Below are 22,734 nucleotides of genomic sequence, written 5' to 3'. Positions count from 1 at the left end.
ACCTTTTCCGTTCTGAGCACTGACTAAAAATGGGCTTTTCAGTTGTATTTAGTCGTGATCCTCTTGATGAATGATAAGTGTCTCAAGGCGCTTAAATAATACTGACTACTAGTCACAAATAGTCTCTAAAATTTGCGACCTTGGTCCACCCGGGTTTCTGCTAAATTCAAATTATCATTTATTTAAGTTTTATTTCTCTACTTAAAAGTATAATACATTGGTTTAGTAAGAAAAATGCAAATTTAATATTAATAAAAATATATATAAATATTTTGTGAACATAACATGGAGAGAACATCTAGAAAGTTTTGGGGCAGTTCAATGGTCATTTCATATTTGGGGGCCATATTGAATTTGGCGGCCATATTGAATGTGCCGGAATATTAAATTTGGCTGCTACATTGAATTTTACGGACATGTTGAATTTAGCAGCCTTTTTGATTTTGGCGGCTATATATAAAATTGGCGGCATTTAAAAAAAAAATTCTAGGCTTTCTCCATTTCAACAAAATAGGACGGCATACATTAATTCCAAGGCACGAGTTTGGAAGATTAAAATCTAATAGGGTGGGAACTAAAACTGGGACTTTATTAAAGAGAGTATATGCGATATTTAAAGTGTTCCTCCATGCAAAGATGGCAATGACCGATTAACAATGGTACCTTCATCGGATCAAAAATGAGAAAGATACCGTCGTTTGTCTGACTCCAATAGTGTTTAGGTCTGATAATTTCTCCATTGCTTTGTATTAGCAAGAAATGCGCAGTTACTTTCGCAGTGAACCCGCCATTGAAAATTAAAAATGAATAGTGAAAAAAAAACCATTGATATCTGAATTCCTACTTGATCAGACAGGATACCGTTGTAAATCGATCATTGCCATCTAAAAATACGCTTACAGACCCTTTAACTAAACCATTGCGCTGGAAAAACAGGAAGGTTTGTTTACATCTATTTGCGGCAAAACTGGTACGCATCTTTATTGGCGAATAAGATTCATGAATGGCAGTACAGCAAAAACAACTTTATGACGTCAACGCATGTACTGCAAAGACGTAAACAAACTCCGAATTTGATTAAAGATCACAACTGTAAAAAAATCGTATTGCCACAAATTAGTTTGTGCATAAGAGAGTTAGAGAAATATTGTCCACGTTTTACAAGATCTAGACTTCTTCAAGAGATTTGTCTAATTCATCTTTCAGGAATTCGTCGGCCGGTGTCCTATGCAGAGAGGTTGAAGGGAGAAGGGTTGGAAGGGAACTATCCTCCTCGATATCAAGTATATCCTCAACTGGTTCTATTATAACTGGTTTATCAGACTTGTGGGACGGAGCGCTTAGTTCTGTCATTTTGGTTTCAATTCCCGCCATATTCCCGTTTCCCGCCAATTTTGACTCAGTTCCCGCCAAATTTGAGGTTTCCGCCATTTGAACATCATGATCAGGCAGGGTGTCCTCTTCAGCGATAGTTTCCATTTTCCTTGAGGATTTCCTCGTCTGGATATTGTTTCTAACTGGGGGCGGGACTTTCTTAGGTTTCACGTTTTGTTTTCTTTCTGCGACGGGAGTGTCGTTTTCTTCGCTAGCTTCTTTAGGACCCCTTTTCAGTATCTAAAACAGCGTTAACGGTTTTAGAAATATGCATTGAGGGACAGAAAATTCAGACAAAGTAAAAAATCAATATATTTGTGAGGGNCAATTTTAAAACTAATGAAAAAATATTCCGGACCTTCCGTCTTCCCGGGAGTTTTCCCCTTTTCCGTTTCTTTGGACCGTTCCGTAACTTTTCCAGTTCTGCGGTCGGAAGAATTTCGTTCTCCTCCAGATATTGGACTGCCAACTTCCGGGAGTTAAACACTTTTCCACCTGGAGACCGGAACAAGTGCTTTTCTCTAAAAAAATAGATATAGTCCATCAACCAGAAACCGTATATCCATAATCCCAATCCATCTTACATCATCCCAATCCATCATCCATAATCCAAATCCATCAACCATAATCCCTATATCCATAATCCAGATCCATCAACCATAATTCCTATATATCATCCATAATCCCAATCCATCATCCACAATCCCAATCTATCAACCATAATCCCAATCCATCATCCATAATCCCAATCTATCAACCATAATCCCAATGCATCATTCATAATTCCAATCCATCATCCACAATCCCAATCCATCATCCATAATCCCAATCTATCAATCATAATCCCAATCCGTCATTCATAATCCAAATTCATAATCCCAATCCATCATCCATAATCCTAATCCCTTTTCCTTAATTCCAATCCATCATCCTTAATTCCATTCCATCATCCTTAATTCCAATTTTTCCACTGTAATCCCAAATCCATTATCCATCATCCATAATCCCATTCCATCAACAATTCTACTCCTGTATTCCCAATTCATAACCAACTCACCTATTTCCCCAATAATGAGTCTTTATTCTCCATCCTTTCGGCAGAGTTGGACAAATCTTCCAACCTCGACCTATCAACTCCTTCTTCTCCTCTCCCTCCAACCCCTCCTCAACCCCCTCAAACAGCTGCCCCTTCCTCTCCTGTCCCTCGAGTAGCTGTTGGAAAGCTGCTTCTCCAGCAGCTGCTAGATCAACTGCGCCTGGTTGGGAGGTAGCAGCAGTTTCATGTTTGTTGATGAGAAGCTTCTTTAGTCTTGATATTTCATGGTAACTTAGTCCGCTGCTCTGCTCAAGTATACTCAAAACCTAGATTAATTTAACAACACAAGTTAGGGACAGAAATTGACAGTGTTAATGTATGCTAATATGGTGAATAGTTTAGAATGCCTTTTTCCATAATTTGTATTGAATATCTAAAACTTTTCGGCGTTTATTTCACTAAATATCTTTTACTTTAAATCCAACTTTGAAATAATATGACTGTCATATAATGTTCCCATTATTCTCTTTGGATTTAAACAACTTAACAAATTATGGGATATATAATTAAGGAACAAGATATCTAATTATGGAACAAGATATCTAATTAAGGAACAAGATATCTAATTATGGAACAAGATATCTAATTATGGAAAAGCTAAAATTCTGAAATCCTTAACACAGGAACATTGTTAAAAACACATTAGGGGGGTCGGTCGAGGATGTTGACCTAAGCTAGGGTTACGGTCAGGGGTGTATAAAATGCGTGTAGACAGGGGAAGTACTGATGGGTGAAATCGACATTCCCTGCAATCCCTTTCATTAACTAATTAATTCATCATTTATTTCCCTTTATTACCTCGTTAACAGAGAAGTATATCTCCCCCTGCGGAGACAAGAAGGTTCCCTCCCTCTCCTTCCAACCAGCTGGCAGGAAATCTGCTTCAGACCAAACTTCTTCGGGTTTCATCACTTCCGGTCGAGGCTGGACATCCGGCCGGGACCGAAAGTCCTGGCGGGGTTCGAGATCTTCAGTTTTCCGGCGCTCTGGCTTATTTTGAGCGCGCTCGACGCGCAGGAAATCTGCTTCAGTGTAGCCTCCAGTCTTGCGCATGTGCTCAAGCACTCCCTTCCTATAAACAAATTCAACTGTCGCAATCTCAGTTTAGTCATTCTGAGCTGAAAGCTTTACAATTGTGGATTTCGAGATCAATGCTTGATCAACTCTTCTTGTTACAACATCTTAACATTATTTTTGTCTCTAGTTTGAATCCAGGAAATTGTCTAAGATCCAACCAATCAGAGTGAGTATACAAAGTACCGAATAGCCAATTAGAATCCGGGAAATTTGAAATTTTACGCGCCATTTAACGAGAGACCTCTCATTGGTCGGAATCTAGTAGGGATATCCAAAGAACGGATTAAGCAGAAATCAATGTTTCCACAGTGGATATTCAGATGTATCCAAAATAAGGTTTTCAATAGCTCTGGACTATCGCTCCCTTATGTGCGTGTTTATACATATACAACCTNCCCTTTAAATAGTAACATGCCTCATTTACATCAGTTCCTTTAAATAGTAACATGCCTCATTTACATCAGTTCCTTTAAATAGTAACATGCCTCATTTACATCAGTTCCTTTCGAACACCTTCTATTGAGCAGAAGGTATAAAGATACTCTTATTTTTCAATCTTAAAATCTATATTTTTCAAGGAATTGAATTTATTAAAATTTATACTTTTACAGATAGAAAAAGGCGATATTTTCCTCAATGCTACTCAGACAACGGTTCAAAGGTGTTAAAATCTCTGAAAAAAATATTTACCTGCAGGAAGAGATGAATCCCCAGATAGCCAGGTATCACTAAAACACAAGATCAAGTTAAAAATAAAAATAACTTATCTACTAGAAAAAAGAAAAAAACTTACAAATAAATGGTTCAACAGCGACAAAATGTCAAACAAACAAAAGAACAAAACAGTTTACAAGGTAAAGAGTAAAAACGTGAACAAAAGCACAACTGAACCGTTTACATGGAAAAAATGAACTGTTGAACAAAACAAATTTAAAAAATAAAAAATTTAGAAGAGAACAGCGAAAAACATGAACAGTTCACAAAAAAACTTAACTTTTGTACCAAACAAATGAACAAAATGAACAGTTTACAAGGCAAAAAATGAACAAATCAAAAAAAATTTAAGTAAAAAAAATACCTGAGCAAAATAACGAAGAAAAAGAAAAAAAAATGTCTGACCTTATTTTACAGAGTACATTTGAATACTGTCGCATTAGTTCTATATCTTCCTTCCCATACAATCCAGTCTTCAGCATATGGGTCAGCGCAGCCTTTCGACCCTACAGTACATATCTTATTAGGCGACCAGGCGACCCTACAGTACAAAACTTATTAGGCGACCATACAGAACATAACTTATTAGGCGACCATACTGTACATAACTTAATAGGCGACCCTACAGTACATAACTTATTAGGCGACCATACAGTACATAACTTATTAGGCGACCATACAGTACATAACTTAATAGGTGACCCTACAGTACATAACTTACTAGGCGACCATACAGTACATAACTTAGTGACCATACAGTACATAACTTAATAGGCGACCCTACAGTACATAACTTATTAGGCGACCATACAGTACATAACTTATAAGGCGACCATACAGTACATAACTTAATAGGCGACCCTACAGTACACAACTTATTAGGCGTCCATACAGTACATAACTTATTAGGCGACCATACAGTACATAACTTAATAGGCGACCCTATAGTACATAACTTAATAGGCGACCCTACAGTACATAACTTATTAGTCGACCCTACAGTACATAACTAATTAGGCGACCCTACAGTACATAACTTATTGGGCGACCATACAGTACATAACTTAATAGGGGACCCTACAGTACATAACTTAATAGGCAACCCTACAGTACATATCTTAATAGGCGACCCTACAGTACATAACTTATTAGGCGACCCTACAGTACATAACTTATTAGGCGACCCTACAGTACATATCTTTTTAGGCGACCCTACAGCACATAACTTAAAAGGATACCCTACAGTACATAACTTATTAGGCGACCCTACAGTACGTAACTTAATAGGATACCCTTCAGTACATAACTTATAAGTTGACCCTACAGTACATAACTAATTAGGTACATATATACAACACGTTATTGTAAAGTAAACTTCACGTTATGTTGAAATCTTACCAAGTTTTCAATCATAAAATATCTTTATTAAACTCTATTGAGAACAACAAACTAATGTGCAATAAATTAGAATGCGAGGGCGCATAAACAAAACTCAGGGTGGCCAAAACTTTTTTGAAAAAATCCGTACAAAAGTCCGTACATTTTCAGAGGAAATACGTACAATCCGTACAATTTTCGAAAAAAATCAGTACAATCCGTACAATTTTCGAAAAAAAATCCGTAAAATCCGTACATTTTTTTTGAAAAAATACGTACATTTTTTTAAAAATCCGTACAATTTTCGAAAAAATCCGTACAATCAGTACAATTTTTTGAAAAAAATCCCTGCAATCCGTACNAGAGAACCAGAGAACTAGAGAACTAAAGAGCGTTGATTCTAATTTTTAAAACTGTTTAGATCAGTGTGTAGGCCATTTAACAACCAAACAATTAAGTTATAATTAGAAAGAGTGGAGTGTAGATTTAGGATCTAATATAATTAAAAATAGCGTGGTATAGGGGCTGCACACTCAATTAAAAGAAAGTTAATATTAAACTAAAAATGAAAAGATTTACAGATAAACGGAGGAAACCTGAGATGATGTTCTCAGATCTGATAAAGAGACAGATAGATAGATAGATAAACAGACAGACAGATAGAAAGACAGAGAAACAGTTAGACACATACACATATAGATAAACAGAGAGACAAATAGGATATATAAACAGATAAATAAAAAGATAGATAAACTGACATGCAGATAGATATACAGATTGATAGACAGATAGCTAGATTGATAGCTAGACAAATAGCTAGACATATAGCTAGACAGGGAGCTAGACAGATAGATAGACAGATAGATAGACAGATAGATAGACAGATAAATAGACAGATAAATAGACAGATAAATAGACAGTTAGCTAGACAGAGAGACAGATAGATAAACACATTCTCAAATGAACACTTCTGGAACATATTCTCAAATGAACACTTCTGGGATCTCGAAAATTATGAATGAATTTTGATTGTCAATTGAAACGTTAATCAATCTAATATTATTTAGAATGCAGAAAATAAGTTATACTAACTTCATTTTGACGAGATTTTTTTTTGAAATTTTCATGAAAAACTTGCTGAAATGAGTGCAAATTTTAAAAAACCGGTGTATTTCCAGGATAAAAATCCGTACAATCCGTACAATTTGAAAAAAAATCCGTACAATCCGTACATTTTGGCCACCCTGAAAATTAGAGAAACTAGGAGGTGAAAAAAGTGACTCCACACTCCACAGTACAGTAGGGCCCAAACTGTGGAATAGGAAGACGACATATGAACATTAAATATTTTATTATCTTTAAAACAAATTATATTTATAGTGGCAAAAAATCAACTTAATAAATAAATTGTGTCTGTGTTAACTTAACTATTCCCGTCTTTTTGTGTAAATAATACATTTCGAAAAATGTTTTGACGCAGAATATCTTACAATAAATACTTTTCATGATTATTTTCAAAAATAAAATTTATTTTTGATGCTCTGGGGAAATGAAAAATTTGACATCAATAGGCAAGTTACCCCATTTTTGATACTTTCAACATTTAAATCAATTTCAGTGGAATTTTTTTTTTTAAATTTCAAGACAATATCTACCCCTGTAAAATTGTAAAATTGATTCAAAGTTTGATCGATCGCGTTTTCATGAATGTTCCAAAAATCTACGCAGTGAGTAGGGTTCTTGCGCAGAAACAGAGATTCCGCTGACTCTAGTGCTGTTTCTCTCTCCTGGCAGTAAATGTACTATTGACTGCAGACACAGGACTTATTTTAAGAGGGGAACATACATTAAAATACATGCACGTTATTTGTCCCAATTTTTTTCAATCATCTGAAGTTTGTTTGTTTACAAATAACCCACGAGCTTAGGTAAACAAACAGCGTCATACTACAGAGCATCCCATATTATATTGGATTATCTCCAAGCTTTAACAACAAAATAAGCGCGCATAATATCGAAAAATCTGGTATTTTCTGTAAAAAAAATTTTTCTTCGATTTTTCATTCTTTTTCAATTTTATGATTTGACCCTTAAATCTCAATTTCGAGTTCTAAACGATCTAATATGATATGGGAACTGTAGATTAATGTGCGTTCCAACTGTTTACTATGATCCTACGGTTAGACAATCTGAAGCAAAGCGGCAAGATTGTTTTACATGAGATACTGATTAACAGTTCAGCGTTTGGTTTAAAATTATTTGTACCCCCCACCCCCTTCCACCAGTAAAATATAAAATCGACATTAAGTTTTTATAATGGAAGGGGTTATAATTTATCGAATATATATGACTCTGTCATCATGACACAAGAGGTCGTCTTGCTAGAAGTTAAGTTTACAGGATTTTTTTCAGAGGTGGGGGGGGGCTTAGTTTTTTCCAGGGGGTATTTAATGCCCGTTGGAGCCTGAAAATCTCATGTAATCCATAGATTTCACTGACCAAGAGGGCTGAGCCCCAATACCCCCCCCCCCCCTCCATGCAAACGCCTGTTTGTTAAGTGTCTGACAATAATATCTTACTCTGATAGTTACTCCGTCAGGTGTTAGGAAGGTGGTTATAGTTAGTCCATCCTCGGTAGTTATCTAGATAGAAAGTTGGATACATAGATAAATAGATAAATAAAATGTTATAAGAAGATTGTTGCGTTTCAACTAATATATATATAAATAGATAGATAGATAAAGATATATAGACGGATTAACATAAATAGATAATAGAGATAGATACGATGGATAAATAAGATAGATAAATAAGATAGATAGATGGATAGATAAATAGATAAACATATATGGATAAACAATTAGGGAGAAGGATAGATGGCTAGATGGATAGATGGGTAAAGATAAATTAATAAAATTTACTTAGTAAAGAGACGAGAGAATAATATCATTATAACAGTATATAGATGATAAATGAATTGAATATATTAGGGAGAAGGATAGATGGATAGAGATATAGATGGATAGAGATATAGATGGGTAAAGACAAATTAATAAAATTTACTTAGTAAAGAGACGAGAGAATAATATCATTATAACAGTATATAGATGATAAATGAATTGAATGTATTAATGAATAAAGGAATGAATAAGAAAAGGAAAAAAACGGCTAAATAAAAAGAAACGATTGATAGGAAGAATACATGAATAAATGAATGAATGAATGAAAGGGTGAATATATAAATGAATGAATGTCTACCTGTTTGATCTTCCAGTTGACCGGCACAGTTGGATCATTCTCCTTCCAGTCTGTATGCTGCTGTATACTAGAACGGTGTTTCTTCGTCTTTACTATTCTACTACCCACTAGGTTTATCTAGATAAATATATAGATAGACAGATCTGTATGCTGCTGAATACTATAATGGAGAAATGGACAAACGAATAAACGAATAAACGAATAAAAGACCAAACGAATAAACGAATAAATGAATAAACGAATAAACGAATAAACGAATAAACGAATAAACGAATAAACGAATAAACGAATAAACGAATAAACGAATAAACGAATTAACGAATTAACGAATGAACGAATTGACGAATGAACGAATAAACGAATAAACGAATTAACGAATAAACGAATAAACGAATAAACGAATAAACGAATAAATCAAAAAATAAATTAATAAAAAGATTAGTTAAATGAATGAAAGAATGAATAAATGAATGAATAAATGAATGACAGAATGAATAAATGTATAAATGAATAAAAAAATGAATCAATAAATGTATAAATGATTGAATAAATTGATGAATAAATGATTGAATACATTAATAAGTAAATGAATGAATTACCTGTTCTAATGAATATCCCTCTTGCCGCATATGATCTAGAACAGATTGTCTGGTGTGAAAGAACTGTCCAGCAGGGGACCTGATACATAAATCAATCAAACAATCAATCAATCAATCAACCAACCAACCAACCAACCAACCAACCAACCAATAAACCTATCATCCAACCAATTACTATATTATTTTCATCTCAAACAAATTAATCAAACAAACCTTTCTTCCTGAAGTTTTCTATACCCCCTACCTGAAGTTTTCTCTACCCGTTACCTCTATTTTTCTATACCTCAAACCTGAAGTTTTCTCTACCCCCTACATGAAGTTTTTTTCCTCCCTACCTGAAGTTTTTTTTCCCCTACCTGAAGTTTTCTCTACCCTTTACATAAAGTTTTCTCATTTCCCTTTATGAAGTTTTCTTTTTTCCCGGCTTGAAGTTTTCACTGCTTCCAACCTGAAGTTTTCTCTTCTCCCTACATGAAGTTTTCTCTACCCCCTACATTAAGTTTTCTCTACCCCCTACATGAAGTTTCCTCTTCTCCCTTCATGAAGTTTTCTCTTCTCCCTACTTGAAGTTTTCTCTGCTTCCAACCTGAAGTTTTCTCTACCCCCTACATGAAGTTTTCTCTACCTCCTACCTGAAGTTTTCTCTGCCCTGTGAGTTGACCCGTATCTTCCAGCCCGGAGGTATGGTTGGGTCACCAGATAGGAATAGTTTATCTTTTCCTACAGTCTTGTTCATCTGATAGATAGATAGATAGATAGATATAGAGATAGTTAGATAGCTAGATATATGGATAGACAGATGTAGATACAGGGGTATAGATGTATGTATAGATGAATAAATAACATATATAGAGATATATTTAAAGTTTCAGCAACACTTTCAAACATTGTAAAACATTGTGGTATATATCAGGCTATTACTATAGAAATTGTTTCAAGGCTTGATGCTTCAGTAGTTTTAACATGATATAGATAGATACATTAATAGATATCTAGATAAATGTTGATCAATAGATAAATAGCTAACTAGATAAATAGATAGATGGCTAAATGGATAAAAAGATAGATAGCTAAAAACCAAAGAAACTAATAAAAATGAAGATATTAACAAGTAAGCTAATCGAAGAAATGCGCAACCAAGAAAACTGATCACCTTCCCAACTCTACTCTTGTCCTTGAGACCTTGATGCATCAGATCAACATCCTACAGAAAAAGTCATTAAAGGGAATGTTGACGAAATTTCCCTATGTTTAAAGAGCGACATGTCCTATATACACAGGTACTCTAATAACCTTTGCACCTCTATTCTTTATCTTAAATTAATTATTTATATTGCAGTGTTTAATAGGAGTGAATCAAAAAAAATATTTCAATTTAAAAGAAAAGAAAACAAGGGTCCCAAGTTTACATGATTTTGAAGTATTACTTTTAAAAAGAGGATTTAAAAATTTCTTTTAAAATAGCACGAATTCACTTTAAGAACATTAAAGAAAAAAATGTTGACAACAATAACTTTATCCATGACATTTTTTTTAAAGCAAAAAAGTATTTTTACCTGCGGAGCATATGTTCCAACTTTGATCATGTGATCGTACGCAGCCTGGCGACAAGCAAAGCTTAAACCCCCTAAACATCAATCAATCAATCAATCAATCTAAATCAAATTAATCCAAATTAATCTACAATTTATTAATCAAATTATTGATAATCTAACAACCAACAAACGACGAATTCAAAGATTACATAAATCAATCATTCAATCAATCAATATTAAATAAAATAAATCCAAATTGATCAAAGAATTGATTAATCAAATTATTTATATTCTAACAATTAACCAACGACGAATTCTAAGATCAATCAATTAATCAAACATTAAATACATCAAAATTGATATACGAATCAATTAATCAAAATATTTACAATCCATGAACCAACAAATGAAGATTTTAAAGATTCCATCAATCCATCAACCAACCAACCAATCAACGAATCAACTATCCAATTAATCAATTAATCAATCAATCAATCAATCCCAACCTGGTGAGAGGTAGAAGGTTCTGAGCTTGTTATCCGTGGAAAGGGTTTCTCTGCTTTTCCAACCCTAGAATAACAGATATTATATCTTGTCGGATTTACTACGTAGCCAAATCAGGAATATTTCATATTATTCGCACCCATTTCGTGTAAAGGTGGTATAATATACTAGTAACACAAGACTGTTCATATAAGTATATAGGTTCATATTATAGATATTGAAGGGACTATTCCCTGTATAGGTTCCTATTACAGGTATTAAAGGGACTATTCCCTGTATAGGTTCATATTACAGATATTAAAGGAAGTGTTCCTGTATAGGTTCATATTACAGATATTAAAGGGAGTGTTCACTGTATAGGTTCATTTTACAGGTTTTAAAGGGACTATTCCCTGTATAGGTTCATATTACAAATATTAAAGGGACTATTCCCTGTATAGGTTCATATTACAGATATTAAAGGGACTATTCCCTGTATAGGTTCATATTACAGATATTAAAGGGACTATTCCCTGTGTAGGTTCATATTACAGATATTAAAGGGACTATTCCCTGTATAGGTTCATAATACAGGTATTAAAGGGACTATGCCCTGTATAGGTTCATATTACAGGTATTAAAGGGAGTGTTCACTGTATAGGTTCATATTACAGGTATTAAAGGGACTATTCCCTGTATAGGTTCATATTACAGGTATTAAAGGGACGGTTAAAATATATATGCTTTATTATAAAGCGACTGTTTCCCAAAACTAACCTGGGGTATATCCAGAGCTCCCTCTTTCCAGTCAGCGTTTACTTTTAGTTTGAGACCTTTCCTCAGTAAACTTATATCAGTCTAAAAATCGAGAAATTAAGAATTAATATGTAAATCAACTAATCAACTAGTCAATCAAATCCAAATCCAATAAGACTCTCAGGGACGTCCTACGACCACATAAATAATCTTGAATCAATCAATCCACTATAATAGTTAGTAAGTCACTTATTCAATTCACGGTTATAGATTTTAGATAAGTAAGCTTAAATAAATCCACAGTGCACCGGAGATATATCTGAATGCGCCAGTTCGCAGAAAAAATATCTGAATGCGCCAGTGACCCGGCTTACCTGGGGTGCACAAGTGCGTATGAGGAAATCAATGGCTTCCTTCCTAGAGGAGAAGAATTCTCCTTCTGGAGACAAAAACTCAGATCTCTTCTTCACACGGTTCCCTACCAGATAATATTTAAATTTAACTAGATTAAAGATTTAGGGGCATGAAATATTATAAACTAGCTGGAGTGCCCGTGGAATTGTTTTTAGAATTTAAAAAATTTGATTTTTGAAAGTACAAAATAAGTTGCATTTTTTTAGCATATGTTATTTCCCGGGCACCCATGGATTCCCTCAAAAATGTCAGCCCATTCGGTCCAGCCGTTTGCTATTGCTATATAGATTTCCCCTCATTCCCCTTCCAAAGAGAAGTTTTCTAATTTTATTTGGATATTTGACCCCAAAAAAACATTTTACTTTTTTAACTTTTCCCTATTCAGCGGACTAAACCCTTGAACATTTTTTTGGCGTTCCTCTATTAGATATTAGGAAGTTATTTGTTAACAGTTCAAATTTTTTTTTAGACCAAAATTTGTTTTATTTTAACAGATTTAAATAAAGAATTATAATAATTCTAACAATACTACATTTTGTTTATAAATAATGATAAAAATAAATTATTAATAAAAATTATAAATATTAATTACCTGTTAAATAGTTTACATGTCTTATCATCCAACCAGAGGGAAGGCTAGACCCTGAATTAGTAAATCAATCAATAAATAAATCAATAAATAAATTAATAAACAAATCAATTAATAAATCAATAAATCAATAAATAAATCAATTAAGTATTAAATTATCTTTTCTGTAAATGCGTAAAGTTGTATTCCTAAGTTCATAAAAATTTATCTTAATTCAGATTAATTTAAACAGTCAACTTGCTCCTCTAGTAAATGTGGTTTCTATATAAAAGTAATTTTGCCTTGGTAACATCTTGCCATTGTAACATTTTGTCTTGGTAACATTTTGCCTTGGTTACATCTTGCCATTGTAGTATTTTGTATGTTATTAGTACACATTTCGAAAAATGTATAGGCGCAGAATTTCTTCTGGAAACTTGGGGCTTAGGTCTCCCAACCATATTTCCCTAGTCAAATTTTGCCTTGGTAACAGTTTGTTTTGGTAAACTTTGACCTAGTCACACTTTGACTAGTTACACTTTGCCTTGTCAACAGTCTGGGTAACAGTCTGCCTTGAGAACATTTTTCTATTGTAACATCTCATCTTTAATTTTTTATGGAGCGATTTTTTTTGGGAATCTTGTCAGAAGTTAAAAATGCGCAAACTTTTTTTTTATCCGCAAAAATGTTACTGACCAGTGGCCCAGGGTGTAGGTGTAGTATCCAATCCATTCTGCACATGCAATTCCTGGAAATCAATAAATCAATTATTGTAATTATTATTGTTATTATCATTACTATCATTAATAAAAGACAACCCATCATCCGATGAAATTGGGGCCGATGTTCCTCTCCATTAAGCGTATCTATGGGGATTCGATAATACCACTGGACGGTCTGCCGAGAACAGTCAATAAAACGCATGAATCATTTGAAGTTAAAAATTATTGAGAACATAATTTGTATACAGATGATCAGGGCAGAAGTAAAAATTTCATTTTAAAAAAAATGTTATGGATGAATCCATTTGTTATCAGTTTTTACCGTTGAGTTGTTATCCACGTAAACCATCTGTTGTTGATGTTGTTGCTGTTGAACCGGCTGTATACTAACAGTCTGTTGCTCCTAAGCAAAATAAAATTTAAAATTGGAGGGAATAATCTTAACCGACCACTTAGTAAGTGTAATGTTTAAGTGACCCTCCGTGCCAAGATGGCAGAGCCCGATTTACAACGGTGATCTTAAAGGCTTTGTCCGCTCAATTAGAAATTAGAAATCCATGTTTTAGTTTCTTTATAATCCTTATTTTCATTTGCGACTTCTTTACATATCTCACTTGCGCATTTCTTGCTTATAAAAAGCCATGGATAAATTAACAGAATTGGACACTTTTCCAGTCAGGAAAACGTCGGTTTGCTGAAAGATAAGATATGATATGACAAGATGAGACAAGACTAGATAAGACAGGATAAGATAAGATAAGATAAGATAAGACAAGATAAGATAAGATAAGACAGGATAAGATAAGATAAGATAAGATAAGACAAGATGAGACAAGACTAGATAAGACAGGATAAGATAAGATAAGATAAGACAAGATAAGATAAGATAAGATAAGATAAGACAGGATAAGATAAGATAAGATAAGATAAGATAAGATAAGATAAGATAAGATAAGATAAGATAAGATAAGATAAGAAAAGATAAGACAGGATAAGATAAGATAAGATAAGATAAGAAAAGATAAGATAAGACAGGATAAGAAAAGATGAAATGAGATACCTCTGATGGATGAAGATGGAACTCTGCAATGTTAAGATGGGTCCAGGTGGATCGATCCATCTCATTTAATAACCCTGTCAACGACAACATTTACTTCATCAAACAAAAATAAAAAATAAAAATCTTAATTAAAAAATAAACACTTCTTTGTTAAAGATTTTATTTATTCCGTTAATGTTTCCTTGGCAGAACGCTCCGATATCTTCCTGTTTCGCGACCTGATCAAATAAACATGTTTATATTTAGTTTTTTTGTAACTATGATAATCCCCCCACACCGCTACTGAAATATAGATAAAAACTCCTATAATTTAAAATCTAAAAAAGGACGAGACTTACGATGCATAAATTCATCGCAAAAATAGAAAAGTTTTTGAGAAAACTATTTAGGAGAAAAATTCATGGAAATACTTTTAAAAAATCCTTTTTCACTTAGCCCCCCTCCCGTGGTCAAAGTTCATTTTACTACCCCCCTGGAGAGGGGGGAGGGAAGTTCTTCAAAATAAATACTTCTGAGATGAGAAGATGTGAAATTACCTGTAGATGTTCTTCAATCTTTATTTCAGCTTTGACCTGACTGTTGACCGCCAGATCCTGTATCTCACTCTGATCCAGACCTATATACTGCAGGGAGTCCTCCTCCTCCTTCACACAGCTGTACACGCCGCCAGCTGCTGGAGAACCGGTTCTGTACACCGGCCCACCAGCTGGTGAACAGGTTCCCGCATTTCCCTGAACCTCCGATTGCAGATTTTCTTGTTTTATCTCGTGCTTGACCGCGTAGAATTCCATTGCAGGAACAGATTTCTGTAATAAAATTTTTTTAAATTTTTAAATTTTAAATTTTGAACTCAAAGAAATTTATAATGTTCCGCAATTAAGTAAAACTTTGTTTTAATTACAACATAAACCCACCTGAGCAAAGGGTAAATGTTCTTGCTTGATCGGTCCCTGAAACTGATCGTGGGGTCCTTGGGGTCCCTGAAACTGGTCCTGGGGTACAGGTATAATGGACTGATTGGTCCCGTTGGTCCCCACGAACCCCAGCTCGGCCAAGGACATGATCCGGTGCTCGGAGGAGTAGGCGTCATACGCTGGGGCAGGACGCATCTCTTGAACAGGACGCATATCCTGGTCAGGACGCATTTCAGAGACAGGACGCATCTCTTGAGCAGGACGCATATCTTGGGTGAGGTTGGAAACAAGGATAGTATCCACAGGCGTGGAAGAACTTCTACAAAATATTAAACAAATTATTAATAGTTCATTGGATTACTTAACATGTTTAATTAAGAAAATATATTTTCTTAAATTTATGATTATATTCACAACGGTACCCTTAATAACTTAGTCTGATTAAGTATAAATTAAATATATCAATGTATAAAATTTTAAAAACTGAATACTTTCAAGTGTGGTTTCCCTTTAGAAGTGACTTGCGCTTTTCTCCTGTAGGAAAACATGAAGTAATTATCAAAATTAAACACTTTTAAACCAAAAAAAAGATATTCTTCCTTGTTGATTAAATAAAGGTGTCTAGGGACCCGTTGTAAATCTCTGGATGTTACAGTTCCTTTCAAGATAAGATACTTTCCTTGGATCAATCCTACGTGGAGACAAGGGTATTTTATTTGCAGAAATATTCCCCAAAATATGAGATCAAATATAAGATCAAATATAAGATCAAATATGATCAAATATAAGATCAAATATAAAATCAAATATAAGATCAAATATGAGATCAAATATAAGATTAAATATAAGATCAAATGTGAGATCAAATATGATCAAATATAAGATCAAATATAAGATCAAATATAAGATCAAATATAAGATCAAATATAAGATCAAATATATTTCAAATATGATCAAATATAAGATCAAATATAAGATCAAATGTGAGATCAAATATGATCAAATATTAGATCAAATATGAGATCAAAAATATATTTCAAATATGAGATCAAATATGAGATCAAAGATAAGATCAAATATGATCAAATATTAGGTCAAATATGAGATCAAAAATATATTTCAAATATGAGATCAAATATGAGATTAAATATAAGATCAAATAATCAATTAGGTTTGCCAGAATCAACAAAAATCATACGTTTATCAACGGCCTTAATATTTCTTAGTAAATTAGTCTTGTCAATCAGTCAAACCAGAAAAAATATTAATTAATAACAATAAATTTAATTTCAATAAAATTAATTTCAATCAAACCAATTAGAATTTTAGATTAGTATTTTTTCAATTGATCGACTTATCACCTAATTTATCAATTGATAAACTAATTATCAATCAATTAAGTATCTACCTGGAATCCCTAGCTGAAGATCTAAATGATGGTATTTCTTCTCTAAAGAATTAAAGAAATCCCCCAACTGTTCCATATGAGAAATCCCCGAGTGTACACCTGTACTCTCATCTCCAGCTTGTACAGCATGAACTCCAGGTGCACCCTGTACTCCGTGAACCCCGACTTCTGGCCGCCTAGGAGCCGGCGCGCTCAGCGAATGAGGAGGGTGGAGTGAGGGGAGGGGCACAGGGGAGGCGGGGAGCGCCCTACCAAGTGTAGATACAGAGGGAGAGTTGAAGGACCGAGGGTCCAGGGAGGATAGAGGGAGTGGAGAGCTAGGAAGCACCACTGAAACATGAGAGGACTCCATGGAAGTAGAACTTGAAGGGACTCCAATATTTCCAGTAAAAGAGACTCCAGGCACAGTCGGAGAAGGGGCCAGGACACTCCCCACATCCGGGGGTGACCCTTGATGGATTGGACTGAAGGTTGGTTTAGTTTGGTTGATGTGAACAATAGAATGGTTGATTTGGACATTGGTCTGGATGGTCTGGTTGATCTGGTTAGTCTGGTTAATCTGGTTAGTCTGGTTGATCTGAAGATTAGTCTGGTTGATATGAAGATTAGTCTGGTTGGTCTGAAGAAGAGATGAAAGTATACTATTGGGCTCGGCCTTTGGTTCTAGAATAACAGGCTCAGATCTCCTCGTAAGCTGGAATGCCCTCGGCTCCTCCTGCAAATAAACATATAATTATTTTATTTTGATCGAAAATACCTTAAAAATTTCCATTACAATGATATAGGTCGATAAAGTTACCTTGTCGCCATATAATAAGAAATATTTGGTGTGATAAATTCCATGAAAATGAATAAAAGTCTTAATATTTTCATTTTCTCCTGCGTCTCCACTTCAAACTAGGTGAGACTGCATATTTGGAACATGAGACTGTAAAGGGGGGGGGGGCAGATATGAAACCCTACCTTGATCTCAACCATCTCTGCCTCCAACTGCATATTTGGAACATGAGACTGTAATGTCTCCAGATCTATATTTATGTATTCAAACTTCTCCTGAACATTGTTATTATCCTCAACCTGCAACAAAAGAGAGAATAGTAGCAATAATTATAATAATAATGATAATGATGTTAATAATAATAATAAAAATAATGATGATTACAATCATGACATAATAATAATGACAGAAACCATGAGCTACTAGAAATTTAAATCTAAAAATCCGAAATTATCGCTACCTCTGGTGCTGTTATTTCGTGTCCCAGGTATTCCGGTAAGGAAAAGGATTCGAATTCTCCGAACTCCTTCTGTTCGAAGGATTCGTGAAGCGCCTCAAATTCCTGGGCTTCTCGCTCCTCATGAACCAGCAGTAAGGCTTCATCCTGTAAACAAGGGGAAAGTGTGAAAATTAAACATTTAAAATTTTTAAATTCCTAGGCTATCAAGGCGCTTAGCGCATATCTTCTATTTTAACTTTTTATTGTTGCTCAATCTTTCAAAATTTTCTCTTCGAAAGACAATAGCTTTTTGCGGATTTACAATGTTTATTTATTGGATTTTCAAAATTTTACAAAATCTAAAAATTTTTGGAGACAATTTTTTTAATTCTGATCACCCATAAACCCTAGAGTCATGTGAAGTTTCACAAAAAATTGAGCCTGATCGGTTCAGCAGTTGTGACGTTTATCGGTTACAAACAGACAAACAGGACAGACAAGCAAAGTATATATAATATTTATAGATCATTTTTTAAAAGGAATATATTTTCTTTCAAAACCAATATTTATGGTTTGATTCGTGGAATTTCTGGAGAAAAAGCATCAAAAAGGGTGAGAAAACTTATATGTCCATTGTCCATATGTTTATGTTCATTTTTTAACCCGCGTCCCCAAACTTAATATTACATTGGCTGATGTGCTTGATGTTGCCCAGGTTACTCAATACTCATCGTTACTCCCGCCGTTTACCAGCGCTTAGTTTTATATTACGATTTGAACTATTTTTCATTAAAAACTCAACTTTTGAATCTGCAAAACCAAGATAAGGACATTCCCATGGTTCTCCCGAGTTCCCCAAGTTGAGGCAAATGTGTCCAGGAGTACAAGAGTTATGATCGGACATACAAACGGACAAAAAAAGATTACTACTTTATATAATTAATACCTGGAATCTGATCTGGCAATATTTACAGATGAGCTCTCGTCTCACCACTCCCGTACTGCTTCCTTGAAAACTGCTGCTGCCTTGTAAGCTGTTTTCTCCATAGCTGGAGCTGCTGGGGTGACGGGAGTGGGAAGAAGAGCTGCTGGGATGGCGAGAGTGAGAGCTTTCCGACCCAGATGGCGCGGAAACTATTTCCTACGAAAAATATTTCTGTTTAAATCGTATTTTTATCTTTAGATGTTTTTAAGNGATTTTTAAATTTTTAGTGTTTTATTTTGTTTATTATTCTTTATGTTAATTTTTATATTTTTAAAAAGCAGTGTTCATGATTCAGATCTGTTGGATCCGCAAGATTTTGGCTTCCTGGATCCGGATTAAAAAATCTTCGAAAAATTTTAAAGGTTCACAACTTCAGGAATATCAGTGCTGGTGACAATTTTTTGGCAATATTTTTATTCCTAAAAGTGTTTATTTTGTAAAAAAAAAATTAAAAAATCAAATATAATTATCTTCTTTTTAAATATTGAAAAATGTTTTTATACTTTGTATTTCATAATAAGGATTTATCCTAATCAGGAGGGAGGTCTCAATTAATTGCCCCTAAATGGTTTACGGGAAATAATATGGGGACGCGGGGTATAAAATGGTTTAAGGGTAATAATATGGGGACTAGGGGGTATAAAATGTATACATACCCCTGCCGGGTTGACCATGTCAGCATGTCGTTTCCTCATATGATCTTTAAGTGCATGCTTCTGAATAAACTTCTTGTTACAGAAACTACACTCGTTCGGTCTCTCACCTGTAATACAAGAACTTAATGGGACTCTTAGAAAATTTTAACTTAAAGGGAAAGTCAACAAAAACTAACTTAAAGGAAAAATACCTCAAAGGGATTGTTAACAAAATTGAACTTAATGAAACTTGTCAACAAAAAATATCTCAAAGGGTCTGTAAATATAAAATAAGTTAAAAGGACTGTAAACGCACAATAAATTTGAAGGGTTGTTAACAAAATATAACTTAAAGGGACTGTTAACAAAGCAAAACTTAACAACAGTCAACAAAAACTAACTTCAAGGAACTGACAAAAAAAATACCACAAAGGGATTGTTAACAAGAAATACTTTCACAGGACTAAATCTTACATAACAGAAAATTGAAAGTACTGTAAGAAACAATATATTAAAGGGACTTTTTAACAACAATAAATAAAAGGGACTTTTAACAATAATAAATTAGAGGGAGTTTTAACAACAATAGATTAAAGAGACTTTTAACAACAATAATTTAAAGGGACTTTTAACAAAAATAAATTAAAGGGAGTTTTAACAACAATAATTTAAAGGGACTTTTAACAACAATAGATTAATGGGACTTTTAACAACAATAAATTAAAGGGACTTTTAACAACAATAAATAAAAGGGACTTTTAACAATAATAAATTAGAGGGAGTTTTAACAACAATAGATTAAAGGGACTAATAACAACAATAAATTAAAGGGACTTTTAACAAAAATAAATTAAAGGGAGTTTTAACAACAATAAATTAAAGAGACTTTTAACAACAATAATTTAAAGGGACTTTTAACAACAATAGATTAATGGGACTTTTAACAACAATAAATTAAAGGGACTTTTAACAACAATAAATTAGAGGGAGTTTCAACAACAATAGATTAAAGGGACTAATAACAANCTCACCTAAACTTAAAATAATAAACTATAAATAAAAAATTTGGTGAAAATAAGTGGTCATGCACAAAATGATAGGAGGGAGGACCGGGTCTAAAAGTCGTATACTAGGACGGACCCTCGTATAGTTATAAAAAAAATTACCCGTATGAACCATTTCGTGTCTCCTCAGCTCACTGTGATTCCTAAATTTCTTGTCACAATAACTACATTTATGTTTAAGGTCACCAGTGTGCCATTTAATATGAGTTTTTAGCGAATTCGCTGAACTATAGTTTTTCCCACAGTAATCGCATTTAAATTCGCGAACGCCGATTTGGGCCGATTCTGAGATGGCCGTCGGCACCACGCCGAGAACCTGCGTCATCGTTGCACTCAATTCGGCCGAGAAATTGGTTCCAAACTTAACAAACACATAAAACTAAGAACGAAAAAGTAACAAGTTAACTTTAACAAAACGCCATTTTGGATTCTTGAATATACGCTAAGATTTCGCTGTGTACAGGACATTCAGGGTTTCAACATTTATTTTTTTATTTTTAAATTAAAAATTCGTCTGAAAAATATCTTTAGAAGTGTGTAGAAAATTTTCTAAAATAGGACAATTATAATCATCTCAATTTTAAATAAAGTAAGGTCCCTGTTTTGAAATGGAATTTTAATTGAACGCATAATATTCTTAGAAAATAATCTGAAATATAATTTATATTTTTATTTATAACTGATAATTTGTTTTTCCAACTAAAATATTTAGAATAAGTTTTCAAAGAAAATGACACGAATAATACTATGCGTTCACTTGTTAATAACAAACTGGGCGCATGCGCACATTTATGATTTCACCTTTCAGGGATATACCACCTTTGCCAAATCAGACTTCTTGTTCTGAAAATCTACGAAATTTTCTATAGAATATTGTTAAATAATTTTAGAAAATTATTAAGCATAATTAATATATTTAAGGGGTGTGGCACAGTTATTGGAATGGGGGGTTAGAGGTGGGGGGGGGCATAGGGACGAAGAGGGGGGATGGGAGCTATGCTTGATTGAGTGGCAGAGAGGGTCATTTTATATGCAGGTAACAATCAGAGGGAGAGAGAGCATTATGTTTCACTTCACGAGCCTCCAAACACATACTTCCGAACCACCTTTTGATATTGTGGCGGCTCGGAAAAAGAAAATTGAGAACAACTAGAGGTGTAATTTGGGTGGCATGGGCCCAGAGGGGGGGGGAGGACTTCCCCCCTCCCTCAAACGTAAATTCCCATATTCATAATTTTTAATTATAGGTCTGGGGACATATATAAGACAGATCGCAACAGTTAGTGTACGCAGTATAACGCAGTATCAGTTAATTTAGACAAAAATATATGAATATCTCGATTAACTTGAAAAGTATAACCTGGTGCAGTGTAAACTTCTGCTATTTAAAACTTAGATTATTTGATCATATAGAATTGAGAGCTTAAAATTTCTAAGGTCTACGATATTCGGTTTCATAGATATAGAGAAAAGAAAAT

At 34.0% G+C, this 22,734-nt stretch overlaps 1 protein-coding gene across 1 annotated transcript; it reads right to left on the bottom strand.

Moving 5' to 3' along the window:
- Positions 1 to 171: 171 nt before the first annotated feature.
- LOC111710475 (uncharacterized) lies at positions 172 to 21,739 on the bottom strand. The gene is made up of 28 exons (XM_023484576.1): positions 21,359 to 21,739; positions 20,214 to 20,320; positions 19,519 to 19,713; positions 18,594 to 18,737; positions 18,319 to 18,432; positions 17,356 to 18,070; positions 16,623 to 16,638; positions 15,948 to 16,266; positions 15,570 to 15,839; positions 15,215 to 15,251; positions 15,034 to 15,107; positions 14,296 to 14,376; positions 13,948 to 13,999; positions 13,276 to 13,326; positions 12,644 to 12,747; positions 12,291 to 12,371; positions 11,537 to 11,600; positions 11,052 to 11,122; positions 10,649 to 10,699; positions 10,128 to 10,231; positions 9,496 to 9,574; positions 8,897 to 9,013; positions 8,218 to 8,280; positions 4,667 to 4,767; positions 4,238 to 4,275; positions 2,432 to 2,465; positions 1,733 to 1,895; positions 172 to 1,614 (listed from the first exon to the last, which is right to left on the bottom strand). Exons 1-28 carry the CDS (start codon positions 21,579 to 21,581, stop codon positions 1,168 to 1,170), a joined length of 3,915 nt encoding a protein of 1,304 aa, XP_023340344.1. The 5' UTR covers positions 21,582 to 21,739; the 3' UTR covers positions 172 to 1,167.
- Between the last annotated feature and the right edge of the window lie 995 nt (positions 21,740 to 22,734).

The sequence above is a fragment of the Eurytemora carolleeae genome, unplaced genomic scaffold, assembly GCF_000591075.1.
Source record: "Eurytemora carolleeae unplaced genomic scaffold, Eaff_2.0 scaffold124, whole genome shotgun sequence".
NCBI classification, from domain to species: domain Eukaryota; kingdom Metazoa; phylum Arthropoda; class Copepoda; order Calanoida; family Temoridae; genus Eurytemora; species Eurytemora carolleeae.
This window is presented reverse-complemented; position numbering and strand designations above follow the sequence as displayed.

Coding starts and splice junctions, on each gene's coding strand:
- LOC111710475 (XM_023484576.1), bottom strand. CDS start 21,581: ATGACGCAGGTTCTCGGCGTGGTGCCGACGGCCATCTCAGAATCGGCC. Junction 12,748..13,275: donor ACATGTAAACTATTTAACAG/GTAATTAATATT, acceptor ATTATCTGGTAG/GGAACCGTGTGAAGAAGAGA. Junction 9,014..9,495: donor AGGGATATTCATTAGAACAG/GTAATTCATTCA, acceptor ATATTTATCTAG/ATAAACCTAGTGGGTAGTAG.